At 46.6% G+C, this 20,084-nt stretch overlaps 1 protein-coding gene across 3 annotated transcripts in view; it reads left to right on the top strand.

The window, feature by feature from the left end:
* Positions 1–361: 361 nt before the first annotated feature.
* The window catches only part of DOCK7 (dedicator of cytokinesis 7), a 108,422-nt gene continuing 88,699 nt past the window's right edge, over positions 362–20,084 (top strand). For all 3 annotated transcript variants that reach the window (XM_075155621.1, XM_075155619.1, XM_075155620.1), the window contains exons 1-2: positions 362–611; positions 10,522–10,627. In XM_075155621.1, the coding sequence (XP_075011722.1) occupies positions 574–611; positions 10,522–10,627 (144 nt within the window). In that variant the 5' untranslated portion in view covers positions 362–573. The remainder of the gene's footprint in view (positions 612–10,521; positions 10,628–20,084) is intronic.

Genomic DNA, 20,084 nt, shown 5'->3' on the forward strand with positions numbered 1-20,084 from the left:
CGACACCGGGGTGAGATGCTGGGTGCTGTGAGCCGGGTGAAGAGCCATTTTCCCTAACCACCAGGGGATCTTCATTATCGCAAGTAATAACCCCAGCCCACTCCATTTTTAAATGGGAATAAAGCGGCAGCGCGGCAGGGAGGGCGAGCTGAACCGAAGGCGCGTTCAGTGCACCACGGCAATGACAGGGCGCGCTCGGTGAGGTCTGTGCGAGCTCTCGGGCACAGAGGCCGGATCGCTGCCGGCTGCTGGTGCGGGCCCCGGATCGGCTGCCCCAGCCCGCCCGAAGGGCCGAGGGCCGGGCATCAGGGCCGGGCACCAGGGACGGGCAGGGGAACGGGGCCGGTCACTGCTCGCCGCGCCGCGGCCGCCCGCCCCGCCGTATGTCTGCGAGGAGCGGCCCCTACCCGGGAAGGGGGAGGAGGCGGGCGGGCGCGGCGAGCGCCGAGGGTGGGAGCTGGGCCGGCTGCGCCGCGCGGGTGCGCGCCTCGGCGGAGCATTACGGCGCCCATTCCCGGCTCCCCGGCTCCGCCAGCGCTGAGGAGCGGCCGCGCGGAGCCCCGCAGCGCGGCCATGGCCGAGCGCCGCGCCTTCGCCCAGAAGATCAGCAGGTAGCGCGGCTGCGGAGCGCAGCGGCGCGGGGTGGGGGGCGCGCCCGGTCCCGGCCCCCGGCGCCGGGCGTGAGGAGGGGCGGGCTGCCGGGCCCGGCCGGCGCGGAGGGGGGGCCCGCCGCCGCGCCCCTGGGGGGCGAACGGGCCCGGCGCGGCCCGCGGGCGCCCGCCACTCTCCCAGCTGCTGACAGGCGGCCCGCGCGGCGGCAGGCCGGGCCGAGCCGGGGCCGGGGCCGGGCCGTCGCGCTGGGCCTGGCGTGAGCAGCCCCCGGCTGGGCCGCTGGGCAGGGTCCGCCCAGGCCGGCGCCGCGGGGCTGCGGTTCCCCCGGTCTGCACAAAGGGGTGGGGGACGCGGCCGTGTGTGTGCGCCGTGTCCGCCTCGCGCCGTGCCGCTTCCCGGTGGAAGGGGGGGAGGAAAAAAAAGGAGGAAAAGAGCTGTTGAATTCAGCTCCCGGTGAACAAAGGCCGGCCGGGCGCATTGTGCAGCCCCCTCTCGCCGCACAATGGGCGGCCCAGCGCTCCCGGCAGCGCGGCGAGTGTTTTCCTGCCCGTGCGGGGGTGCCGGAGCCTGCCCCCGGGCCCTGCCCCCGGCCCGCGCTGGCCCCGGCTGCTGTGCGCCGAGCTCGCCTTCTCTCCTCTGCCCGGGGCGGGGAGCGCCGGGGCCGGGCGGCCAGAGCCCTGTCCGGCCCTGCACCCCGTACCTGGGAGCAGCAAACCTGCCTGCTGGCTTCCTTGCTGCCTGCAAAATGGAGAAAATAGTTCCCTTCCTTTTGTCTGTGATAAGCAGCTGGTGAATGTTAGCAGAGCTCCTTGGACATGCAGAGCTAGTTGATACTTGAAGTATTAAACAACCCTGTATTTTACGAAGTTTTTGTTTTCTTTTGTCCTTTTTTTTTTTTTTTAAGAGCAATGTTTATAGGAAATTACCTGTTAATACCGACTTTCTGCAGATCTATATTACAAGTTAGGCATGCGGTTCCAGGTGGGGACCACAGTTCTTTTGTTTGCAGGTCTGACCAGATAGCCTTTGGTGTTCATGGTACCTTTCCTAGCTGTAACTAACAGCCGAGTGAAAGCGGGAACCATCAGTTTTGCTGGTGCTGTTCAGGAGGCTATGGACAGTAGTGAAAGGAGTATCATTTTCATGCCATTGAATGAGAAAACTGCAAGTACAAATAGTTGTAGTTACAGAAGCTGTGATGGAGAAGGGTCACGGACAAAGAAAAAGGAGGTCAAAGGAAAAGGCTAGGTAGGAGGTAGAGGAGTGGCATCAATCCCACCCCACTCAGGATCTGAAGACAGGGGTGAAAACATTGCTCCTCTCTCATGATTCTCTGCAAACTTTGATGTGCACCAGCCAGGTGTGTTCACGTGACAGATCAAGGTCTCAGGAATGGAGAGAGCTGGATTTGCTGCCAGAGCATTTTTCCTGGTTCTTGATTGTAGTCATAGAAATAGTCACATGCGAGACAAGTACTAGAAGTAAGAGCATAAGAGCTCTGCAGCCCTCGCAGGAAGTTAAATAAAATGGCCCTGGAGTGACCACTGTGGGTGCTCATGTTTCTGCCTGCTTCAGGCACTAGCTTAGTGCTGTAAGTTCATCAGGCAGTAGCATGGATGTGCCACCTTTGTGTACCTTTTGATCTAATCCGCTTGATGTGTTTTCAACCAAATGGCAGCAGTGTGTGTGTGCAGGCAGAGGTGGTCTTTTCGACATGTGAGATTCGTCTGTGGGGTTTACTGTTCATGCAGAAGGACCCAGGTGGTCTGCAATGACGTCAGCTCCTCCTGGAGCAGGGCGGTTGCATCTCCAACTCTTTCTTCTATGTTTATTTATAAGACTGCTATATTTCTCTCTGGGGTTTCCCGTATTGTAGTGTTGTTTTCTGAGAAATCTAAAGTTCCTGGTTCATGGCCTGCGCATCCAGTGCATGTGAAGGCAAAAACTTGTGGTCAGAAGAGGTGATGTCCCCAGAGGTGCCCAGACTGAGCTGTAGCCCTTCTCATGCTGATACAGAATGTGCTGTTGTGAATGTTACTCTTTCAGAGGATGAGAGATTGAAGCAAGCAGCACACGGAAGTCCCAAGAGCTGTGTTGGTGGCTGCTGGAAGCCCTCCCCACTTCCATTGTTTAAAGAAAAATAAATCCCTCACGCTTGCACACTCTGCCCTCCAGTTTGGCTTACTCATCGAGGTAGATGCAGCATTTGTCTTATTCACAGGCAATAGCCATGCTGCTCGTGGTTTGCCTGATAGTGTGTAATTCAGATGGGATGTAATTCTGATCCACGAAGGTAAACTACTTTAAGGCCTACCTGCCAAACAGATGCAAGCTTCTAAGTTGGTTATTACAGTAGTGGTAGAAAAAGAAACGTGAGGTCGGCTGTTCTGTTTCTTAGGGAGACCACGGATGAGGTCTTCACAGCCATGATTTACTGCCTGCGCTCTCTTCAACCCGTGCGGTGCACCTCAAGGGTACATACAGAGCTGCAGTGCCATGCGGTGTCTGTTTATTACTACTGGAATCTTTGAATATTGGGGATAGCCGCTATCAGTGACTGCTACAGCAGTTTCAAAATATCTTTTTAAGACTGACTGTTACAAGATATCTTTCTGACGAGGTCGTGCTGCATTTTTGTCAGAAGGCTGCAAACTAGAACAGATTTTTAGCCTGAACTTTGGCCATCATATGTACTTACTAACTCTTCTTGACTCCATCAGAAGAAACTCCTGAGATAAACTTACTATAGTGGGTTAATAATACCTGAAATCTTGCCTGAAATTGTTAATTTTTAATTGCAAATATATTGGTAATAAATTTTTTATTAAACTGTATTGGAACATGTCCTTCTGCAGCATCATAATACTTCTGTAGCTGCTTGTACGCTTTTGTTTCCATCTCAGTGTAAGAACGGATGTACTTCTACTAGTACCCCCATTCAGCTTGTATGGTGTTTGGGGGACTAGAGGAGCGTTAGCGGAAGGCAGGATCCACACTGGCAGAGATAAAGTTCAGGCATTAAGATGTCTCAACAAAAATCAGTCAGTATGTTATTCTGGAGGAACCAGCTCTCAGCAGGGGCTGGGTGTTCAGTACCGGCCAAGCTGAGTGCCGTGTCTGGCCCCTCTGGGGTTGTGCTGCGCTGTCCCCACCGAGCACGCACCCCATCACCTGTGTGCGCTTTGGATTCCCACTTGCATTATCCCAGTACATTTTCTGAGTATGGGGCTGCTTGGCAGAGAAATGGAACATGGAAGTCCCACCACCAAAAAGGTCACTTCCGAGTTCCTGAATGTCCCAATAATTGAAACATGTTGTATCCCAGACTCCTGTCTTTCCAGGGGCAGGCAGAGGAAAAAGCGTGCAGGTTTTTTAGAGTTCAAATACAGAAAAAAAAAAATCACCCTTTAAACATCACGCACCATACACAGTTCAGGCAAACTCATGTAGCCTTTCATGTGAGCCCCTGTCTCAGTGCCTTGACATTGCTCTGGACCGTCCTGAGATCGGGTTATCTAGGGAATCCAGAACTGCTTCTTTGGTCAGACCATCACCATTTTGAAAGTGTCTTTCCTTGGAAAGAGTTTTGCTCTTCCTTTACTGCTCCCACAGTTAAAGAGGATCCTTCTGACTTGGAATAACATAGCTGCCTTACCCTCCATTTTGCTGTGCATTTCAGCTTCACACAAAGCCCAGAGTGTGATTTTTATCACTGGTCTTTACTCTCATGCTGAGAATTTTCAGTTTTACGGTCCCCAGCTCTTGATGGAGTCTGGGGAAAATTGTTTTCACTCTCGTGGGTCCAGCCCTTTCTTCCGAGGTGCTTCTGTGTGAATGGGAACCTGACAGTGCCGTGAGGCACTGCTGTCTGGGGCTGGGGGGGTCTTCAGCAGTGCCCTGGCTGAAAGGGGGTGACCCTCCTCTCAAACATTCAGTGACGTGGAAATTCCCCATCATCCAGGGCTCTTATGTTGTATAGGGATAGCTTTCTGGAGTAATCACAGCTTGTTGTCTTTATGGTTTTGAATTGAGGGGAAAACACGTCTGTTCACTACGTTCAGAACTAGCATCTTATTTCTGCTGAAGCTCCCTTTACACTGATGGGGTACTGTAAAAGGTAGACTTGGGAAGACTAAATTTACATTTGTGTTCATTTAGAGCCCTTTTATATTGCCTGAACAATGTGTCAGGGAGACTGACAGCCGCCTTTGCCCTGCCTCAGGGTAAACAGGGATGGTGTGAAACCTGCACCCACTGAAGGCGATAGCAAAGCTGTCACTGGCTTCCGCGAGCACCGAATCAGGCCAGAAATGTCGTGATCGCGGTAGGGTATTCATCGCAGTTTATTCTCTTCCCACATCCAGATACCATTTGCATTGTCAAAACACTCTCACGGATAATTGAAAGTATTTTTAACAGAAGCCTCAGAGCAGCTTTTTTCTGTTCTCCAAAAGTCACGTTGTCTGCCCCTCTTCAGCCGTTGTGGATGTCTCATGCGGGAGTCAGCAGTGCTCTGGGAACCCTAAGAAAATCTCTGACTGCTTAAAGCAAGCAAGAAGGCAGGGAGAACAGTTCATCTCTAGGGCTTCGCTACAAAGCTGCTGCTTTTACAAGGCTTCCTTATTTGGTTGGGTTTTTTTAACGTGAGATGTGACTTTGATCTCTCTTGAAGAATCCAGTCCTGTGGTGATTTTCACAGTAAGGTATCTTGGGAGCTCATTCCCTTCGCTGCAGCCTAGGGGTGATGCTTTCAGCCTTAATAATCAAATATTATCAGAAAAGCACCACAGGTAGCGTTGTATGGTGTTTTCTGTTTTAATCAATGGTAAGGAGAAAGGGAACATGTTGTTGCTCATCTTCTGTGTTAATTTAAGAACCCACACTTACCCTGCAGCAGTCGGGATCAGGCTGGGTACTTCCTCAGCTTCGGGTTGTAAATCAAACCCATTTCACTCAAAAGGGAAGGAGTTCACTCCAAAGCAAACAGGACCTCGGGTTTAGGAGGAAGGCTGCATCCAGGGCACGGCTGAACTGGCAGGACAGCTCAAAGCCAGAGTTCCCCCTCCAGCAGGTTCCCTCGTCCACCACGACGCGTACCTGGTGACTCACACGGTGGTTCAAGCCTGGATGGAGCCGTCTGCTCCGCAGGCAGGAGAGCCCAGGCGGAGCACGTAGGGACAGAGGGACAGGTCATCTCAACTGCAGCGACAAGACGGATGCAACCGGCTGGTGCCATTCGGCTTTGGGAATTCAAACCCAAGCGTAGCGACTAAAGTAGGATAGGACTTGCCTCCAGCCATGTGCAGAGTTGTACACAGGTGAGCCGGCTGAACAAAGAAGGATGCTTTCATTTTAAAAAATAAACTATATAAATACAATTTTCTCTGCTGCAGAGAGAGAACAAGCAGCTTTGCTATGAATTGGCGCAGATGCCTCACTGTACCCGGCTGTCTTTCTCAAGAAGCAAAGGCTCGCTGAATGTAGAGTCACTGCACGCTACACGCAAATGAAGAACAGGCAGGAGTAACTGTTTTGTAATTAGCGGGATGGGGAGAAACTAGCAATTTGCATTGCTCTGTCAAAATGGGGGGGGCAATGGAAAAGAGAGACTTCCTCAAATCACTGCAGCAGATGATCTAGATGACCGTATCCTGACTCACCTTTTCTGTGAAAGGGAAGAGTTCTTAATCTTGCTTGGCATAACTGGACAGGTCTTGATGAACATTTTCTTGGGAAGGCAAAAAGAAGGACTGATATTTCCAGTATGCTTCTTAAGCTTAAAAAAAAAAAAAGGAACAATTTTTGGTTTTGACCAGGTAGGCCACATAGAAACAGAAATTATTTTTGTGTGTAGTAAAGATACACGGAAGTGCAAACAAATGGTTTCATTTTGTTATTTACAGCTCAGAGTACTTTGAGAATGACCGGTCTTGTTTTGCTTTAGAAGCCAGTTCCAAGGGGATTTTTTTTCCTCTCCTTTGTCTTTTATTTTTTTTTTCTTTTTTGTTTCTGTGTGAACCATGCGCGCACACAATAATTAACCAGTGGAGAAGGTCAGAAAGGAAGTGACTAGGGAAGATGTACTTTAAACATAGATATTCATGAGGCCGTGGGCTGTAATTAACTGGAATGTTTGTCTAAGGATCCCAGGTTACATGTTGAATATAAGATAGTTATTAAAGAGGCAGTTTTTTATTTGTCCTTTTAATTATCAAGAGCTTTAATGGCTCTTCTGTTCTGCCAAATGGATTTTTGTTTTCATTTGGAGACTATTTTGAGATTTATTTCTCTTATCTGATTGGGTTTGGTGTAATACACTTTTTAACCTAAGTTGGTTTAGGAAGCATAGCTTCTCGTTAGAAATAGTGTTCAGGGTTATAATATAACATGAACTTACTAGTCATGAATAGATGGCATTTGTCATGGACAAACAGCTTTTGGAAGTGGAGGAGGAGAAGGCAAGTGTATTACCAGTTTTAGGGAAACTATGAACCTCTCTGATGAAGCATTGAGAAAGCAGACCTAAAAGTAATCAGATGAGGTGTTTTCTCAATAGGAAAATACTCATTTGGTTCTACAAAGCCCTGGTCAGGCCTTATCTGGAGCCGTCAGGGTGACCAAGGGAGCAGAAAGCCTGTTGCAGGATCTGACCTTGCCTAACCTTGCCGAAGGAAGGCTGGGAGGGGATATGACTAATTTTTGTGAATACCTTGCAGGTAGGAAGGAGTGGGAGGAGAGCTATCGAACCTAACTGATGATGTTGGCACAAAACCAAATGGGTATAGATTACCCGTGAATACACTTGGTGATCAGATTGACATTTAGAAACCATCTTCTAATGTAGAAGCATGATGCTTTCCAGTAGGGGAAGTGGTGTTTGTTACATTTGTGAATGCAGGGGTACAGATAGGTAGCCAACAAGAGCTGTGGATTAGACTGCAGGCTTGGAGTAAGTAGTAGTAAATCCTGCAGACTCCACTCAGGAATTCCGAGGTCTAGACAGTAGCCAGTTACTTCATGGGGAGAGGCCTGATTGGCAATTGTGAAAGCTACAGAGGTATGATCACTTAAGACTTGAAAATAATGATGGTGTCTTGGTCAAACCGATTGGAGGTTGTTCAGTTCTGACTTTCTGTGATCATGATTTCAGGGGATCCAGTGGGGTTATTAATGGGGCAGCAACACGGAGCAGCCATCAATGTACAGCACAGGGTCAGAAGCTGCTGATCAGTGCCACCCTTTTGTTTTACCATGTTTTTTCCCCTATTGCATCAAGTGACCTTTTCAGCGGGAATGATGTCGGGCAGTGTGATAGCATCCATGCAAACTCATAGTGCCCCTAAGCAACGCTATAATTGCAGCCGAGCTTGCTTCTGCTTCAAGTTGGGGTAAAGCGCAATCGTAGCTGGAGTTAAGGGTGTATTGACAGGCTGTGCTCCAAATACAGCACAGCTCCCAGCCGCCGCAGAGCCGCCCGGCTGAGGCTGACATGCAGAAGCAGAAAGGACTGAGAACCCCTCTGGAGTCTATCACAAAGCACGTCTCAGGTTCATAAGGAGCCACCGCACGCAGGAGGAGCAGCGCTGAGTAATGTGGCTGGGCATCGGCTGTGGTTTCACAGCTGAGGACAGGTTTCCTCCTCTGGCTATACTTCCCGTCTGGGAACAATGTATGTCTCTTGAAAATGGGGAAAGATTTTTAGTTTTTCCTGTGTTGTGCTGCATGGCAAAATGTGGGTTCTGATGTTTCCGGCCAGCCACGCGGTGAACGGCTCTCTTCTGCGTATCGTCAGGAATTACACAAAACACACACTGAGTAAGAGATCGGGTTTAAAGCAGAGGTCGTCTGCAACCTGGAGGCAAGCTTTTAAATCTCATCAGCCACAGATGCGTAGTGTTTTCCATGCCAAGCAGCCATTTTAATACATTCCAAATTTTCCTATAAATGCTAGCAGCATGCGTAGTTTGTTCTCACGTGCGCGTGTCTGTGAGTGTATGCGCGCATGGTGGGAGCAGGGAAGATGGTTCTTCCGAGGGCAATCAGACAGCCTGAATGTTGTCCGTCCCCAGCAGGAGCTGTTTGGCCTGTTTTCAGAAGCCACCCTCCAGATGTGAAAACATAGTCTCCTGTGGATAAAGGCAAACATGAAGCAAATGACTTCTTGCAGCCAGAATACATAAAAATGTTTTTTTTTCCTTCTGCAGTCCACTTTTTTAAAAGACAAAATAATGCTTCCTCTAGCTAATCTTACTCTCATCCTCTGGCCTGAGGAAACATCTGCTCTCCATGGTCGGCTTGGTTGTCCCAGCTAGTTCCCTTTTAGAGTTCCCTTCTCTTCCATTGACATCAGTTGCCTCCACCTGCCCCCATTCCTGCCCACCAGTGTTCACTGCCACAGCAGTCCTGAAGCTAGGAGCCCACCCTGATGTCAAGGTTTTGCTCAGGGGCCGTTTAACCATCTTTACTTGACATGGCTTTAGCAGCCCATGCACCATGCTGATACACAGCACGTTCCCCTGAGTGAGAGCAGGAGCGAGTCCCTTAGCCATGACGCTATTCCCGCAAAGGGCGCTGATACAGCAGAAAAAAAATCACCCGTGTTCTTGCAGCCTCTTCATCTGTCTTATGCACTGGTTAGCGTCTCTTTGGAGCTGGGACTCTGTTCTGGGAGACAGAGTGGACTGCGGTGCTGTGGTGCGGTGAATGACAGTTGGAAGCGGGTTTGTCCCTCATAAATTGGTTGTTGATTCCTGGAGAAGAGCACTCTCGTGTTGGTGAGGTCCTGTAGACCAGGGTTAGTCAGCAGCTTTTCAGCAAAACGATTTTTTGTAGAAAGAATCTGGGCTTTGGGTTTGCTTTTGAAACAAAAACATTTCCATGGTACTTGAAAACTTGGCTACTCCAGCTCTACTGCCGAGGTGAGCTGCAGCTTACTGCCTGGTTACAAGATGGAGCACTGTGGATGGTTGTGTTAGGGCTTGATCCATGGCTGTTTGTTAAGGCAGTCTTTGACTATCAGCATTTCCCTCTCTGATGTGCTCCTCCTTTGCTGAGATGTTCCCGTGGTGAGTTTACCAACTGTTGTGTTCTCAGGCTTACCAGTGACAACGTGGCTTATTGGGGAAAATAGAAAACCCCAGAGGGGCACAGTGTGTATTTTACCCTCCAGGCATGGAAGGATTGATCTGTGTTTTTCTTTCCTGGTGAGAAAAGTTGCCCAGCGGTGGGATTTCTCTCCGGCAGAGACCATAAGGCATTGTGCCCTGCTAGCTGGTACATCGCGTGTCCCCTCGGCTAGTTACCGTAGCCCCACCGCTACCTTTCCTCCCTGAAAGGGGAAGCAGTTTTTTGTTCTGACCCGGTGGGTTGTTTCCCACGTGTCGTTCCCTAGACATTTCAACCCACCCTGCGTGGGACTGCTTTTCTGCCCCTGAGCTGAGTGTTGAAGGGGTTGGCTATTGGGTGGAAAGTGGCTGCCGATCCTCATCTCTGTGACTGCAAAAACCAAAAATAGGCAGGGGATGAAAATGAGAGAGCAGATGTGTGACCTCCAGCGGAGAGTGCTGGAGGAGAACTTGATAGGAACTGGAAAGACCCTGCCGGGAACAAGTTTGTTTGTGCTCAGTGTCATGTGCATTTTATTGCCCCAGAAGTGCACAAAAGAGCAGTTCACAAAAGGAAACAAAGATGTAATTGCTGTTAAGAACATGTATATGTAGCCTTGTGAGAATTTTGTGATTCTTCGGGAATTTAATATACAAAGTCTGTTCTCGCCGGCCGGTGACACTCTTATTCCAACCAGCGCACTAAGTATTTGGTTTCCTTCCAACAGCAGTGTAAAACGTGTTTGATATATCATCTTCATTGTTACTCTTTTACAGAGATAATGTTGTCCCTGTCTCGTTTCAGAACTGTAGCTGCTGAAGTCAGGAAGCAGATCTCGGGGCAGTATGGAGGGTCCCCCCAGCTTCTCAAAAACCTCAATATTGGAGGCAGCGTCTCTCACCATACAACTGTAAGTAATGCTTCTCTTCACAAGCTCATGCACTTCAGGTAGCTGTCTTCTTGTGTTTCTTGTCACTCCTGAGAGTGGGACCACAGTGGCTCATCTAGTCTTCAGAGGTATTTTAAATGTTATTGTGGAAGTTGAGTGTGGTTATTCCTCAGGAATGTGTATTTACTTACACGTTTACAGTCCACTTTCAAGAGTGGCTGAAATGTAGGCCGTGTTGTCAGAATCACCCTTTCTGAAGTCAGGTTTTCTTGCGTGGCGTACCGGTAACCTCCAAAATTTATTCAGCGTGGTGGTAAAAATTTCAAGACTTCAGCAAACTTTTTCAGGCTGGAACTGTATTTTTTGAAGTGTTCCTTTGATTTGGGTTGTTGCTTTGGGTCATAGCAGTTTCCTTTGCAGCAGTCAACTTAGAAAACAAATATTATAGCATCTTGTTTTCTTCCAAGAGGGTTGATTAGGTCAGGCAGTACTGGAAATGTGCCCTGAATTTGATAGTCTGTACAAGTGTTCTGAGTTTGCAAGAGTTCCTCTCTTGTTTTGGAGTACGGTCCTGTAGAGTTTCCTCAGTTCATGGATTGCTCTGTGTCCAATGTAACGCGTTAAAGCTTTCTTATATAGAGAACAAATGCGTCTTTGGAGCTACTATCATCTCAAAAGGGATCTCCAAGACTAAGTTGACCCCTAGCTTAGAGGAATGACTTCGCTGCAGGCTGCAAGTTCCTTTTTAAGGAGATCCGGCTGTGCCAGAGTCACTGGGGATTGAAGAGGGCTGGAATTCCTGTCGTTTCCCTCTGCATCAGCTGTGTGAGTACAAGGAGACCAGAAGGCTGGCTTTGTCAGCTGTGTACCCAGCCTTAATGGTGAGTGAGCACGAAGGAGGAGGGTTAATGAGAGTGGTGTGTCCAGGGCTAATCGCAGCAATCTCTGTAGGGGTGTGGAATGATAATGCAAAGCCCTGACTTGGCAGTTCTGTATGGTCTTTTGCATAATCCAGTATTAGGCAATGGGGAGGGACCCCTGCTATTAGCAACGTACACTGGATGGAGCGCTCGGGGTCATTGAATCCACTTCCCTGCAGCGATGGATAGCTGAGGAATAGACGCCTACTTCTGAAGGACCCATTTTATGTCCATCCCACAAGTTTCTGTGCCTCACTTGTCTCACATGTGGTTTCATCTTGGAAAAAGTTGGCTGAAATGCCTTTCTACTCCCCATTGCTTTCATAAAGCAAGATCTCTTCTGTGTACCTCTCCAAGCTGTTCCTCAGCCAGAACAGTTTTGATAACTGTTTTGCCTTATATCGCCTCCTTTCGCTCTGAATTGGCTCTTCCACTTTTTCTTCCTATTTCTAAGGTTTTTCCATTCTGCCATCATCAAAGCGTGTGTGCTCAAAGCTTCAGTCCTGTTGATCTTCACATGTAATTCTTAACGCAGGATCAGATTTGTTGGTCACAGTATTGTCAGGCCTGTCTTCAGTTCTGGTATCTCTCATTATCCTGTTGCTGTTGTGTTTTCTAGTAAATATATGCAAGAATCTATAAAAATCGTGGAAAAGGTCATAATAACTGGAAGCAGGCTCTGAGCCTTTCCTATCAAACAGCATTGCGTGATGGTTGATGTGATAAGCTCCTAGTTTGTCGTATTAAATTCTGTGCTGAGCAGAGATGCTCTTCAGAAGCATGATTAACATGGAGCGATAGTTTGTAGGAGATAGTTTGTAGGAAAAGTATATTTAGTTAAGTCATGAGTCTATATCCTGAGGCTGCATAATATGACAGGGGTTCGCTCGTATTGAATTTTGGGTTAATTTCTCTCCCTTGGGCATCCGTCAGAATCTGCTGTGCCTGCCTGTCCTGGTTTGATAACAAACGTTATGCAGAGAGAAAGCAGTACTGCTGTGAAGCTGAAATAGCTATTTGCTCTGGAAAAGTTCAGAAGTTTGTGTGTTACACTTTTACAGACAAGAAATAGAAGGCCCTGAATCTGCGTGGCTGTTTTGTGTAGCCATACTGGTTAGTGTGGGTTTATAGCCATACCCCATAGTGTGGGTTTAAATAGGAAATTTATGCTAAAATGTATGGATATTTTAATAATGCCGTGTGATTGACTTTCATGTATCTCCACAATGGCAGCAAACTGCACTGTTGAGTGTGCAGCATGGAACTGGAGGGCTTTTAATGATAATGCAGATGTGGTCTCTTCTATCCAGTGCATCTTGCTCATCGTGTTGAGCACTTCCATAGATAGTTATGATCCAGATAAGGTCAGCACTGATTCTCTGTTGACAGTTGCCAACAGTAGCTGCTTATGGTAATGTGTCTGAGAGCCTTATCACATGCAGTCCGATGGAGACATCTTTATGGAGAAATGTATGCTTTTGTGAATGAAGGGCCCTCAGCACTGTGCTTCATTGGGCCTTTTGTTTCTTCTTGACTGAAGCCAGTGCAGGGACTCTTCACACTCAACAAACTTGCATGTGGTTGAACCTAGGATAAATGCAAAAAACCTATCAGCTGAATTTTAGCAAGTCTCTTCCCTTTTGCTTCATGAGCAGCAGACAAAATGCTGCCAGAACTGTTTCTAATTTAGTATCTGGTAGAGCTGGGGAGAAGACACTGCTTTCAAATGACTGTACAGGAGCTTGCAATTTATTATTGTCAGCCTCCACCCTTCTGCCACTTTAGGAGCAGCTGATTTTAATTGCACATTCCTCAAACCACAGATACAGGTCCAAAGCCTTCTGAGACTTTTCCTGTATAACCTAACGTGCTGAACTCCTTACCGCATGCAGTGCTTGCAGCACTGAGCTTTTATTTTTAAAATTCAGAACAGAAGGCACTGACAGTTTTTTACTGAGAAATAGGAGCTGGTAAGGTCTTAGAGTTAGATGAAGGAGATTTTATTTTTTGAAGTTACTTTTGCAAGTCTCTCTAAATCCACTGGTAAATCAAGTGTGCGTTTGCACCTCGCTGTTTGCGTTCTGGGTTGTAAGCCACATGATGTGCTCATCTTCGGTGCATCCAGAGGTTCAATATTCCCTCATGGGAGCTGGGGCTTCTCACCACCAAACTCACTGATTGAATGCACTGAAAGTGGAGAGCTTGCATTTCTTTTCAAAGAATTCCACAGCATCTTGCAGGATGGGGTATTTGCTTTGTTTATTTGATTAACCGAACTGTTTACTATGGGCTATTATAATCCCTCCTGACTAACCACTTTCTTTTCTTTCCAAGTTATTTTTTCTGTTGAGCAACTCCTTGTGCTGTGGTGCTTGTTAACTCTGTCTGCTCACCCTCTGTTGCACCGGTCATTTCTGTTCATTGCTGCATGCTGCAGCGTGGCAGAGGCCTGAATCCTCTCTCCGGATTTCTGCAGTAGTTTTACCTGGATGAAGCTGGATTGTGGATTGTCAGCGATTAGCATGAGTTACTGCTGAAGCCACCCAAAGCTTTCTCTGAATCTTGGTGAACATGCCTCGGTTTGCTGTTTAGTGGCTGCTTGTTATGCTGCTTTGGTGCGGGAAGAGCAGAGTTCTTGTATCTGCAAATGGAGTCATAGTCTGTTTTTTATCTTGTGTGTGCTGTCCTTTTATGAGGGCAGATGATGTTATCAAAGGACGGAAAATAATCACTAGATACCCGGACCTCTCTTCAATTGTAGCCCAGCTGTTTCTGTGTCTTGTTCTACGTTCAGCAACTTTTGTTACTTAATGATATTTATATTTTTCAAATTAGAATTATAAAATCTTGGATTTCTGAACACTTCACTTTTGAGTGCCAAAGATAGTCATTGAAATGTTTTTGGTTGTTGTCCAAAACTTGATTTTTTTTTTTCCTAAGAAAAGAAAATTTCCTTAAATTTTTTTTTTTTTAATCTTTAGAGGTATATTTTAATTCGAAGAGCAGCATTTCATAGAACTTGCAAATAAGCAGAATGGATGTATACTCAGTCATTTTACAGAAAAATCACAGCTGTTTCCAAAGGGTTAGAGGTAATATTTCCCGTCTGTTGGTGTATGTTACGGCATAGTGGAATGTTAGTATGAGGAGGAACACTGTCATAAGAGATGCTAATTAGTCTGGGAATAAAGGGATCTGGATTCTTGGACATGATGTGATCTGACCATGTCTGCTCTCAGTGCTCCATTTTCTCCATGTAAAATAAAGGTGCTGACATTTACATATCTTTGTAAAGCACTGCCGGGTTTACGGGCATTATGTGGGCTAATTGAAGCTTTGTCTTGGATTTATTGGATGTCAGACTTTGGTTGTGTATTCAAAGATAGTATCTAATTATTCAATAAGAGAATATAGGTTCCTTTGTATATTTTCATTGTTTATTTTAGCATCATTTAAAAGAAGAAGAAAAGATAATTTGTGCAAATGAATGGAAAACACTGCAAGGGAAAACATGACAGTATCCATGTGGCATAGAAAAGGGCGTTTTGAAGTGTTCAGAGCCAAGTAATTTTATCACCAAAATCACTAAAATGAAAAGGAAAATGAGCCAAGTCTTAATGCTCTCTCAAAGCTGATTAAGGCTTAATAGTGACTCCCATTATATGTATTTCCTGGAGGTTTTGCCCTGCCTTGCTGGATGGTCTATCCACATCAGACAGGGGAGGATGGGAGAGGCATCCACATCCTCTTCCCTGCCTCCTCCCAGTAGGGTTTACTCACAGTTAACTCTGCTCTGGTGCAGGCACTTTCTTTAGTAAATTAAAACTGCTACATACTATTTCTAAAATCAGTAGCGAGTCCTGTTGCAGAGGTCATGAGCATTTTGTATGTTAAGTTGGTGAGTCTGGTATCCGTTGAAAGGTTGCTGAGCCTCATTTATCTGCAATAACTTAAACAGTTTATACGTTAGCAGAGATAACTAATCTTAACTAAATGTTATAATACCAAGTAAATTCAGTTACTTAAACGAAGCATTCATGACAGGCCTGTTAAGAAATACTCAGAATCTAAAAATGCCATTAAATCCTACTCTTTGTTTATTAAAGTTAGTTGTGACACATCTTTTTCAGGAATAAAATGCATAAACAAACTGATGCTTAATGGAAATGCTGCTGATACCCTAAACTGCAAAAAATTCTTAATATTGGATTCAACTTGCAATGTAAAAATTTTCAGTCTAAGTCCCTGTTGGTCTGCTTGCAGTCTTTCACGCTAATGCTGCCACGGTCCCAGCAAGCAGCACTGGATTGGAAGACCACTACTTCATGGTGCTAAATCACAACTGCTTTCTCCTTCTCGGCTGTCTCGCTGCCGCTTGCCTGCGAAGGCTCAGGAGAGCAGGCGGAGCGTGCTTTAGTACTGGCTGTGAGAGTGCACGAAGGAGTAAGTCTATGTCAGAGGACACGCAAGTGTGTAAGGTGTAGATGCGCTGCTGCAACAGTTCCTTTGGATGTATGCACTTGCAGTCTTTTGCAGTCATGAGGCAGCTTAAATGCATTGTTAGCCTTTTTAGTGCTAAGCTAATTTGAATGAGACCCACGTCTCTATTATCTGGGCGGGCAGGGTTGGGTGGATGCACCCAGGTTTTGCACCAATGCTGTCACCGTGCAGGGGCACTCGGGTGGCTCTGCAGAGCCAGCTCTGAACAGCAGGCAAGGAGACTCGAGGTCCGCTGTGGTCCCCAGAGCTTCGGTCGACGGGCTGAGCCTTACTCCGTGATGGCTGTTCCGCTGCAGGGGTTAGCTGGGTGCTGGGGCTCGTTGCCGGCCTCTCCAGGCAGGGCTGCTCAGGCGCACAGAGCTGAGACATTGGGACTGTCTGTGCCCGAAGCTGGCTCAGACTTGCGTGGTTTGTTAGGTGGAGCTTTGCTCCCCGTGAATGTGGCAGATACAGTAATTTCTTCACCTGGGCACGTACATAAACCACTTCAGCTGTCCCCTAGTGTTGCTCCTGAGCTAATAGCATGGGCAGCTCCACGCGACGCCAGCTCTAGCGTCTTCCTGTGTCTCCTGGTTAACCATACCCTGGATAAATTGCCCACTGATAATTGAGACGTGACGGTGCCAAGTATTTTCCACTCAGAAGAGCGTGCACATTCGTGGTTACTGTGGTTCAGCTTGCGCAGTTCAGAGCCACTGTGGTTTGCCTGTGTGAACCCTAAGGGTCCAGAGGGATCTATCTCCACTGATCTGATGTAGTGTTTCTGCCAAAAGTGGGAAGTCTGTGATTTTTCTAGAGTCTCTGGTCAAACTGTTTAGCTTTTTCATTTCTTTAATAATGGAGCTTTGATGTTTTCTTTGTCTCAGTCTCTGCACTCTCAGTGTTGGTGCAGTTTATCAGAGGGTAGCTCTTTCAGATCAGTCTCAGCACTTGTATTTTCTATATCAAAGTCTTTGAGTTCTTGAAATACTCTCTTGGTGAAATTACTTGACTCTTAGTCATCAAAGAAGATACTGTCATTCTTCATACCCATCCTTGGAGGCATGACTCGTGTCTTTCTGGGTTTGGTAAGAAATTGCTTTAGTATTCCCAGATAACTAATTAATCTCTGATTAATATTAATATTTCTATACCCAAATGGCTTCTTACATTAGCAACCAGTTGTAATAGCAAATAACATAGCAGCACTTGTACATAAAACACCTTGCTGGTTTTGTTACTTGTAATATGTTTTGTTACTTGTAATATGTTTTGTTACTTGTAATATGTAGGATCCCTCTTTAGGTAGGTATATTTACAAATATTTCCTTTCATTAGAGGCTTTTTCTGTTTCAAGCATTGTGGTATTACATGAATTTGACACACATTACAGATCATTGGGCTTGTCTGTAAAAAGAATCCAGAACTTAATACTAAATATTCTCAGATCTTAAAAATGGAGGCTAAAACATTTTTTGTCTTAGCAGAGAATGCTTACAGAAATTTTTGAGGCACATTTACAATTTGAAATGAAGGACTTCTATCAGCTATTCTCTGTAGTAATTACATCTTTCAAAACACCCCGCAAAAGAAATAATAAGAGCTAGAGCAAAGCAGGAGATACGGAACTACATTCCAGAGGCAGTACGCATGTACGTGGAGATAACAAATGCACTTTATGGCTGGGGAGGTGTCACCCTCGCTGAGGGTTGGTAGCTGTCTGTGGTTGATGAAAAACAGAGATTGCCTAGGAATCTCCTTGGTTCATTTGAATATTTCCATGTATTATAAATGCAGCCAGAAAATTAAATGCAGTTCTCTGTGCTCACCAGTCATTAGGCATATGAAATTAGGGGTATGGGTTTTCTGAAATGCAGTAATGGTAGTAGACGAATATGTGATTCTTAGAATTTGGATCCAGTGATGATAATTTTTGGAGTAAGTGTTTAAGTGAAAGAAAATGTAATTTATGCAAGTAAAACATATTTTTTAATACTTGAGCATTGTCAGTGGTTAATATTGCACTGCCCGTGTTTCAAAACCTCTTAGAGTGACCTTGGCCTGTAGTTTACACTTCAAAAGAATCTGGTGCCTCTGTTTAGGAAATATTTTTCTTTAAACCGTTACCTTTTTTAACTTGCAGATTTTTTTTTTTTTTTTAGTGTGTTACATTTCCTGTATTCTCAGATTTACGCTGAGTCCTTCCTACGGTGCATCAGATTTGACTCCTGTTGCGGTTCCCCGAGATACCAGTATCCCTTTAAGGGTGACGGGATTTTGCCACAACAAGAAGAGGCCATCTGCATTCCTGAGTGCTCAACAGGGGAAGTGACTGACTGCCCTGGAGACCTAGCGATAGCTAAGAGAAGGCTGGGACTCAGCTTTGAAATGTTAATCTGCTTCTTTTGTCCTTCCAAGATTTTGCCCAGGGAGGCAGTGGGTGGGAAGTTGGTATTAATTTAGAATTTGAAGCTTTGGTGCAATCTGTTACAGTTTCAGCACATTATAAATTGTTTAATATTTAAGGAGGTATTGAAGTTAAGATGGAACTTTGTCCTACTTTCAAAATTGGCAAGAAATATCATCCTGCTTTTGAAGAAGTGCCTAGCCACCAAGTAAAAATAGTAGTCAGGATCCTCCCTGGGATGAGGAGCTCTGCAAGGTTAATTTTTCAAGGTCCCTTATCATATCCTCACAGGGAATTTTACTCCCACATAGGAGGCAGGAGGTATAACATCCAGTCTTTGCCATTGTCATTTTTACAGGGCCCCAAACTGTACTGTGATCCTCACAGAGACTTGGGAATTATGCATCTCATTTTAGATAAAAGGAAAATTGGTCTTGGGTTGGGCCACGAGCAACTTGGGTTCAAATCCCTGTTCTGACAGATGCATCCTGCCAAACCATCACGTCATAACCATTTAAAATGCCATTGTGTGTGTCCCCCGCCCCCCATGAGAGTAAGCATCTTGGGAGGGCAGAGGTGAGGGAGGGAGAAGGAAATACGAGGGACACTGTGCTTTTCTTGGCTGTGCTGGCATGCACTAGCTGGAAAAGTCTGCAAAATCATAGCTGGGATCAGTGAACACACTTAGAACGCATGTCCCACAAGACTACTCGTGATGCTCATTACAACATGTGTGAGTTAGGCAACAAAATTCTGCAGTAGAATCTAGAAATATCCCCTCTGCCCAGCTGTTTGTGTAGGGAAAGGATAGGTTAAAGACCTTCAGGCAAAAATCTGAATGCCTGTGGACACCAGAGCACACAGCAATGGTCTACACAGGACTGCTTCTGTGCTTCAGTCAGTATCTGTGAGATGGAGATAATAATTGTCCCTTTTCCTGCCCTAGTTGCTACTGTGATCCCTTACGGACCTTCTGTACAGTGCCCAGGAGAGCAGACCTTTAGTCTTCAGGTACTGGTGTAGGTGTAGGTGTAACTGGTTCAGTAAGGCAGCAAACTGGAGGGGGAGGCTGTTCAGGCAAGGGCACGTAATAATGGCTAATTAAATGGCATGCTAATGAAATACTTATCCTGTGGTCATTTCTTGAGCATGATGGAAAAGTTCATCTATGGCGAGTATCCCCATTGCCTTTGTTAGTGAGACATCCCCGCTGCCTTTTGAATCGCCTGGCCCTGCACGCTTCTGCTTGCCGAGCTCCCTCGGAGCGCGGCTGCTGCTGCCTTCCCTGTCAGTTGTACACGGCCGACAGCGCTGCCCGGCAAACCCCCGCTCGCTGGGGCACGCGGGGAGTCCTCCTTGTCAGAGGGGTCTGCTCTGGGCACGAGGGAGCTGGTTGCAGTCGTCTTTTCTTGGGAATGGCACAACAGAGCAGATCTAATACAAATCTGCCCTTTGCATTTTATTTTTTTGCTTCCTTGGTGGAGTGGAATAAGCCATGAGCTTTGCAACGTGGTGCCCTGGCTGTAGCTTTCCCTCCATGTTCGCCCTTTGCTCCTGTAGTCCTTGGGTGAGGTGCTTGGCTAAAGTAAATGGGGGTTTGTGTTACCCTCCATGGAGTTATGCCACGTCCCCTAGCAGAGGCTTCTGCCCCTGTTGCCGGATTTGTGCAGAT

Source organism: Calonectris borealis, chromosome 8 (assembly GCF_964195595.1).
Source record: "Calonectris borealis chromosome 8, bCalBor7.hap1.2, whole genome shotgun sequence".
NCBI classification, from domain to species: domain Eukaryota; kingdom Metazoa; phylum Chordata; class Aves; order Procellariiformes; family Procellariidae; genus Calonectris; species Calonectris borealis.